Source organism: Sinocyclocheilus grahami, unplaced genomic scaffold (assembly GCF_001515645.1).
Source record: "Sinocyclocheilus grahami isolate Dianchi unplaced genomic scaffold, SAMN03320097.WGS_v1.1 scaffold23.1, whole genome shotgun sequence".
In the NCBI taxonomy this organism is placed as follows: domain Eukaryota; kingdom Metazoa; phylum Chordata; class Actinopteri; order Cypriniformes; family Cyprinidae; genus Sinocyclocheilus; species Sinocyclocheilus grahami.
This window is the reverse complement of record NW_015505202.1, coordinates 272,705-280,852: the sequence shown is the minus strand read 5'-3', so window position 1 is coordinate 280,852 and position 8,148 is coordinate 272,705. Positions and strand designations below refer to the sequence as shown.

Below are 8,148 nucleotides of genomic sequence, written 5' to 3'. Positions count from 1 at the left end.
TCAATAGTTTTTTATATATATATATATATATATATATATATATATATATATATATATATATAAAAAACACATATTACATAGTCTTGCACTTTTTTCTCAGATTTTCACTCTTTTTGCTCTCAATAAGAATTTGTAATGTAGTGACTGATCTTGGAGCTGGTTCTCAAATATTATCTAGAAAACGAATAGTACATATACTCTTGGAACCGCAGGCCTTGAAAAAAATGAAAATAATCACTGTCAGTAGAATGTGTTTATGTGTGAGTGGTATCAGTGATGGGGGTTTAGCTTCACAGTTCTGTACCCGCGACACTGATCGACAAAATGTGCTGCTGTAAGCTCGGTCTCTGTGCCTTCTGGAACTTTCTTCTCAAGCCACACCAGAAGCTGCATGACTGCGACTGCATCCCTAATCTGCGGGAGAGAGGATGCTCACCCATCATGGCTGATAAGAACAAAATCACCTGCTTGAGACCAGACGGATGCCAGACGGAGGGGATTAATTGAAAGCAGTCAACTGAGATCTATCCATGCATGTTATCAAATGCAGTTGTTTTCGATTGAAAAAACTCATTCGGCAAAACATGTCAATAGAGCACTGAATACAAGCAAACACCATCAGTAATAAAGGTCCCAATATGTTTGATGGAGGTTCTACGATAAGGAGCGATAAGACATTGATTCAGCTACATTGAGCTGCAATGAATGGAGTCTGTCTGGTCTCCTAATGTGGCTTTATGATGTGATAAGGTGCCCCTCAATCTAGAAATTACGATAATACAACACAGATATCAGTCAACAGTGTCTATCAGGGTTATGACTGCTTTACAAAAGTAATTTGGGGAGAAGACAGTGTGTGTGTCCTCTTACATGAGCCTCTTTGAGAATACGCTGCTCAGTCGCATCTTTCACTGCTTTTGTGGTCAGTACTGGAGAGTAGGTGCTGGTCAGAAGTTTGTCCTTAAAGACATAAGAGAAGTTCATCTGTAGTAAAATATTGTCTTCACCTGTACTGTGGGACTCAAGCAGACTTATGAAATCAGAAATTCAGTCAGGATCCATCCATCCAACCATCTGCTTATCCATCCATCCAGCCAGCCATCAATCATTCATCTATCTACCCATCCATTCGCCTAACCATCTGTCTAGCTATCTACCATCCATCCATCCATTCACCTATTTACCCTTCTGTCTAGCTATCTACCATCCATCCATCTGTCCATTTACCCATCCATCCATTCACCTATCAACCTATCTGTTTAGCTATCTACCTTCCATCCGTCCGTCCATCCATCCATCCACCTATCTATCCAGCTGTCTATCTGTCTAGCTATCTACCATCCATCCATCCATGAATCTACCTATTCATCTAGCTATCTACCATCCATCCACATTTCTTTTCAAATTTATTTATTTTTGCTCATCACAGAGGTATCTCGTCGCATTAAGTGAAACATCATAAAGTGGCTCTAACGTAATGGTCACATTATATTTATTTACATCTCTGTCAATAATATAATTTTTTACTTCAGAGAGCCCCGGAAGGGCAAAATAAAGTAGCTGAAATAGCTGTGTAGTGTGTCAAAAATAGAAACGGCTCCACCGATTATAGCAATCTAATTTTGTCAAATGGTGATATGTGCCTGATGTAGATGTGCGTAACTAAAGATTTTTGACAGATGCAAGAACACAGGCTTGTTTGCTGTCTCCTAGATTACAGTTACATTTTTACATTTATGTTTTCAGCCTTTAAAAGCCATATGGGAAAAAAATAAACTAGGCTACTATTTAACACTCAAGCAAAAAGTGAAAATCAATTATTAACACTTGAGGGGCTTGACTAAAACCATCTCAGCCATATTCAGCAGCACACAGATAGTTTGAGACATCCCTTATTTGAGCATCCAAGCTATCATGCACATACTAGTAGCCTATATTTTGGATCCAGGTCTCACCTCAAGAGTGATGAGCTCATACAGGGCTTGGTTGGTGTACTCTGTACCCACCCACACCCTCACGTTGGGTTTCTGTAGATAGGACTGCAGGTACGAGCGCACAGAGCTGTACTCAAGCAGCTGCACACAATAGGAATGGTAGCATGAAGTGTTCAGGTACACCTTCAACTCTTCTGTTATTCGTTCAATGTGCACAAAGAGCCTGGCGAAGGAGGTTAGTTAGAAACTGTACAGTACACCAACTAAGTATAGTGCTATTAATATGAAACAGAGGAACTTGCCATATCTCATCCATTGACAGCAGAGTGTAAGAATAGAAGAATGGATTAAAAGGGATGTCGTTGCCTCGTAGATTAAACAGCCCTGAAAATAGAGACGCAAACGCAAATGTTTGGCCCGACTAGAGTTTTACAGAACAATTCAGAGAAAATCTCCTGCATGAGGCGGCCTTGTGTTTGTGCTGTTTTGTGCTTACATGCAGTCTCGTCCAGAGCTGAAAGCAGCACAGCGGTGGGCTTGTATGGATTGTCACTTATCTGGGCTCGTATCTGCTCTACTTTCACTGGCCAGGTCCTCTCTGAACATCCGAACAAACACACACAGGCACAATGTAAACTTCAATTACATCAAAACCTTAAAGAAACAGTTCACCCAAAAATGAGAATTCTGTCACCTTTTGCTAACCCTTACACTATGTCTTTGGTCACTTTTTTCTATGCAATTACAATAAAAGGGACCATAGAAGTAGAGACGACTGATTTGATAAAGAACCACTATTTTGAGTAAAATCTGTCCAGTGAATCACTTATCCACCAAAATGATTGAATGATTTTTAGTTGATTCATGAATCAGACTGATTTGGCTCTCAAGTTCTCCACATTGACTCAACGATTAGTCTCAGCAGGAAGATTATTAGTAAACAATTCTGAAAAGTTTGATCTGTTCCTCACACAAAGCTATCATATGAATTCAAAAGACTTGTAATAACTAATTTTAAGATTCTTTTTGGAAGCTTGAAAGCCTCTTTTATGGAAAAGAGCAACGAGCACAGCATTTCTCCTTTTATGTCCACACAGAAAAAAAGCCATATAGGTTTAGACCAACATGAAGTTATTTTTAGGTTGACTATCCCTTTACTCATGCCTCATTGACTTTATCTTGGCACCAGAATGAACTAGAATATCCCCTCTGTCAACTGTCATTACTGTAAGTTATATCACTTGTCATTAAAGGTTAAATCAGAGCTTTATTGCTCTGTTTGTCATGATCTTACGGTCCTCTGCCCTATTCGCTTGGTACTTATCAGTCAAGTGATGCTGATAAGACATGCACACACCGATGACACTGTCAGGTAAGCGTATTGGGTTGTCAGGAGGCAGAGGAGGTCGACCTGTCCATATTTTATCCACCAGGTTATCAGGAATAGACTTCAGGAGCCGGCCCGCTGGAGCCAGGTTGGTGTTGTAGACGTCAAATATGTCTGAAGCAGCAAAGAATAGTGACCAAATGATTCACAAATGATTTGGATAATCTTTGATACTAGATCTGTTTCTTATGTGATCTTTTTAAGAAAGTTTATATATACACTACCATTTAAAAGTTTGCTTCAGTAAGATTTTTTTCAATATTTTTAAAATAAGTCTCTTATAAGTCTCACCAAGGCTGCATTTATTTGATGAAAAATATAGTAAATATATAAGCAATATTGTGAAATATTACACAATTTAATATAACTGTTTTCCATTTTAATACACTTTAACAGCAGATTTGATTTCAGAATTTTTTGATGAATAGAAAGCTCAAAAGTATTTTATTAGCAGGAAAGTATTTTATTAGCTGTTTGCTCACCTACAGAGAAGAGGAATGGGTCAAAGCCCACCTGATCTCCCTCAGGGATCTCTAGGATTAGCCAGTTGGTAATGCTGCGAACAGAGGCTGTGATCCAGTAGAGTTAGACCAGAATAGTGTTAAAGACTCAGATCAAATGAACAACAGACAAATTAGGGGAAAATAAAATAATTCTAAACAGCAATCAATGTAATAGCATTTTTCAATATCCTTTGAATATGTGTTTTAAGACATTCATTCACCCACATGTTCAACTTCATTTAGACATGTTTACATTTACATAACATTTAGTCATTAGCAGACGCTTTTATCCAAAGCGACTTACAAATGAGGACAATGGAAGCAATCCAAATCAACAAGAGAGAAATGATATGCAAGTGCTATAACAAATCTCAGTTAGCTGCTTAACGCAGTACACGTAGCAAGGGTTTAAATCATAGGCGTAATTTGCGGGTGGGACGGGTGGGACATGTCCCCACCACTTTTTGCCAGGGTCGATATTGTCCCTACCACTTTTTGAAAGTAATTGAAAAATATATTGCGGAAGGTATGTATTAAAGGGAAAACAAGATCAACAAATCATTCTTCATAATCTAATTAGGGTGATAAAAAAACAAAAAAACATTTGACTCCTTACGCATGCGTAACTCGTGCAGTGCAATAACGACGTAATTTGCAGCTGTCGCACTTTTCGTAATGTCATTTAGGCTATAGCATTTTATTTTAAAAATGGAGAGCTTCCTTGTGCTAAGTAGACCTGCCCTCTACTAAAGATGTTTCAAGTCAACTAGTCACACGTTATATTAAATTGATTAATATAATAATATATTAACCATACTTCAATATAGGCTATAGGCAGACCATCAATTATATAATAAATAAAAAGAAAACATATAGAATAGAAAAAGAATAGAGCAAGCTATTTTTTTAAAGAAACAAGCAGTTGGTAAATGAATAGAGCGCAAGTCTAGAAGGGGCAAGTTTTTTTTAAAAGAATAGAATCAGAAAAGAGAGTGCTAGACTTAGAGGGTCAAATAAAGAGGGAAGAAATGGATTTTTAGCCAATTCTTGAAGATGGGTTACCATCTGATGAGTTGGGCAGGTCATTCCACCAGGAGGGAAAATTTTATTTAAAAGTCCATGAAAGTGATTTTGTGCCTCTTTGGGATGGCACAATAAAGTTTAAAATATTAATTTCACTCATATAATTTGCTCCTCACCATCTCGCTCTAGCTCCCAGTTACAGTCAATTTGTCTCTCTGCCTGAATCCAGTAGCGGCTATCGGTCCACAAAACAGCCTTATTTTGAGTAATTACTGCTGTTCCTAGAAATTAGAAACAGACTTTTGTTAGGTATAACAGAAGACAGAAGTGGGCCGTTTGTCAAGGACCAAGTGACAAACATAATATGACTGAAAATGATGCATGGTGATACAGCAATATTATGATCAGCTGGCTGTGAAACACACCTGCAGAGCCAGTGAAGCCAGACATCCAGGCCAACCTCGCATCTCTGGGGGCAATGTACTCACTCTGCCAATAAAACCACAGTCAGTTACTGTCACAAAGGTAATGTCTGAGAATGAAGAAGATTGAAAAAGAAGAGGAGCTTTAGAGGGTCAGAAATTAATCAGGGCTTAGGTCAAAAATGGCTACAAAAGTGACAAAAATGCAACATATATTGAAAATCTGAGGACTAAAAATCTCAAAAAACATCTATTGTTTGATATAATGAATTTTATTAATTCTAAGCCAACTATTTTTGGATTTGGCATGTGGTGTCTCTGCAGACATAAGAGAGAATGTGCATTTAAAATGTAGTAATGTAGTTTCTGTTTAAAAAAATAACAACAATATAAATATTATTATTTACAGCCTGTATTTAAATAGATTTTATAGAAACCATATTGTTAAAATATTAGAATTTATTTAGACTTATTTGACATCAGTTTATGGCACGGTTTGTGATTAAAACAGTAAAAGAAAATAAATATATATTTCAGGGGACCAGCATTGCCCCTTACTGTAATATAAAAGTTCATTTCTGACACTCTTTAGAAGTTTAGTACCAGATGAGCATCTGTGGCTGGGATGATGTAGGCTGAGATGTTCAAGGGGATCATGGATGCTCTCAGATCACGAAGCCTCAGAGTCGTGTTTACAGCTGTTGGTGGCAAATACTGGAGCAACAGGAATCATTTAAATATACTGCATCAAAATGATTTTGCATCCATTAAAAAAGTAAAAATGCTATCCTCAATCCACAAATGTTAAATATCACAAATCCTTACAATAAAACACTGAATTTCAACCCGTAATTCGAAATTCAACCCATATAAAGAGATTAAGTCGACTTCAACTGATAAGGCAAGAAAAACTGTGTGTGCAAGACAAGACAGAGAAAGTTCACAGATAAAACACACACACACACACACACACACACACACAGAAGAGAAGATCTCCTCGCTAAGAGGCCAGATTAGGCCTGTGTGCTGGAGACAGGGTTATTATTTTCTCTTTCCACTACTCTCTGAGCTAAAGATGAGTCTTAAAACATGAACAGCGTAAGAATAGAAGAATAGAGTACCGGAGGAATTGCAGAACAGTTCCTCTCACTGCCTGACCCTTCCTCAGCCCATACAGCATGTCTGCCTCCTGTGACGACACGAAAAGAGACACATGCAGGACAACAGAGTAACTGTTTTAAACTCACTGGCAGCACATTTGGTGAACTAAGATTAGCAATTGTGGTTAAATTTATGCCACTATAATTCAAGATGACAATGTTTCAATGTGTCAATATGATTGAAACAGTAAAAGCAACCCAACTCACAAACATGCATAAAATCTCAAAAACCAGACACATGCAGGACAACAGAGTAACTGTTTTAAACTCACTGGCAGCACATTTGGTGAACTAAGATTAGCAATTGTGGTTAAATTTATGCCTTTATAATTCAAGATGACAATGTTTCAATGTGTCAATATGATTGAAACAGTAAAAGCAACCCAACTCACAAACATGCATAAAATCTCAAAAACCACAATGTAAACAAGGAAAATATAGTAAGCAAAGCATATATATATATCATAATTTTATGAATAAAAAAATAATCACACCATCTCCTTCATAATCATATGTAAACATTAGTTTTATGGTTAGAGTGAGCAAACAAATTTAATTTATGCCTTTATAATTCAAGATGACAATTTTTCAATGTGTGATTGAAACAGTAAAAGCAACCCAACTCACAAACATGCATAAAATCTCAAAAACCACAATGTAAACAAGGAAAATATAGTAAGCAAAGCATATATATATATCATAATTTTATGAATAAAAAAAAATAATCACACCATCTCCTTCATAATCATATGTAAACATTAGTTTTATGGTTAGAGTGAGCAAACAAATTACATTTTATAGCAGACTTCATTTTTAGGCTAATGACATGCAAATATATTTCTAACACACATAAACCAAATACACATGACACAACAACAGATGGTGAACAGAAATGTTGTCTTAATGAAAGCCTTACTCATACAGTGCATGACTGTCACATAGTTACACCACACCATCAAGACTAAATCGCCATCATACACACATTTTTTTTTTACCTTCAAGAACCACAAGACACACAGCCAGTATCCAGCCTGAGGAGCTCATTTTAGACCATCTGCTCCAAGCAAGTCCACACACAGAGTGTGGCAGCGGGGCACGGGTGTTTCTGTCTTGTGAGTCTGTGCGTGTGTGTGTACAAGGGTGTGTATGTCCTATCTAAAACTACATGCATTACCGGAGGTGTCCTAAACAGATCCATGTGCAATAGCTGAGGGGGAGGAACTTTGCTTGTGACTCTAATCTTTACTACTGTAATAAAAGCACAGTGTCTCTCTCCCTATGTCCTTCTTTAATGTGCAGTGCATTTACCCAGGCATAGCGAAGCAATTGCAGGTCACACAGTAAATGATAGCCAATGTCTTATGTTACATATGTACTGTAGGCTAGTATGTTCCTGAACTCCACTTCAATACCCTCTTCTAACAACTAACAACATCACTCTGCCATTCAATGGCAGGAAGTTTTGCAAGAAAGTTTTTATTATGCAAACACTTAAAGGGATAGTTGAACCAAAAATGAGAACTCTGTCATCATTTACTCATCCTGATGCTGTTACATATCTTTCTTAAAAAGAGATGCTTGGCTGAATGTTCAGACTGCTCTTTTCTATATAATGAAAATGATGGGGATGATTTTAAGCTCCGAAATGACCTAAAACCATTAATGTACCATAAATGTAGTCTATGCAGTTTGAGTACTATATTACAAGACTTATGAAGT

At 37.1% G+C, this 8,148-nt stretch overlaps 1 protein-coding gene across 1 annotated transcript in view; it reads right to left on the bottom strand.

The window, feature by feature from the left end:
• LOC107561458 (xaa-Pro aminopeptidase 2-like) overlaps positions 1-7,519 on the bottom strand; it is a 10,730-nt gene extending 3,211 nt beyond the window's left edge. Inside the window, exons 1-12 of the mRNA XM_016245916.1 lie at positions 7,425-7,519; positions 6,391-6,458; positions 5,873-5,983; positions 5,273-5,336; positions 5,024-5,128; positions 3,804-3,890; positions 3,346-3,435; positions 2,431-2,532; positions 2,237-2,318; positions 1,956-2,157; positions 871-960; positions 305-414 (exon numbers count right to left, since the gene is read on the bottom strand). Coding sequence (XP_016101402.1) covers positions 305-414; positions 871-960; positions 1,956-2,157; positions 2,237-2,318; positions 2,431-2,532; positions 3,346-3,435; positions 3,804-3,890; positions 5,024-5,128; positions 5,273-5,336; positions 5,873-5,983; positions 6,391-6,458; positions 7,425-7,473 — 1,160 coding nt within the window. The 5' untranslated portion in view covers positions 7,474-7,519. The remainder of the gene's footprint in view (positions 1-304; positions 415-870; positions 961-1,955; positions 2,158-2,236; positions 2,319-2,430; positions 2,533-3,345; positions 3,436-3,803; positions 3,891-5,023; positions 5,129-5,272; positions 5,337-5,872; positions 5,984-6,390; positions 6,459-7,424) is intronic.
• Between the last annotated feature and the right edge of the window lie 629 nt (positions 7,520-8,148).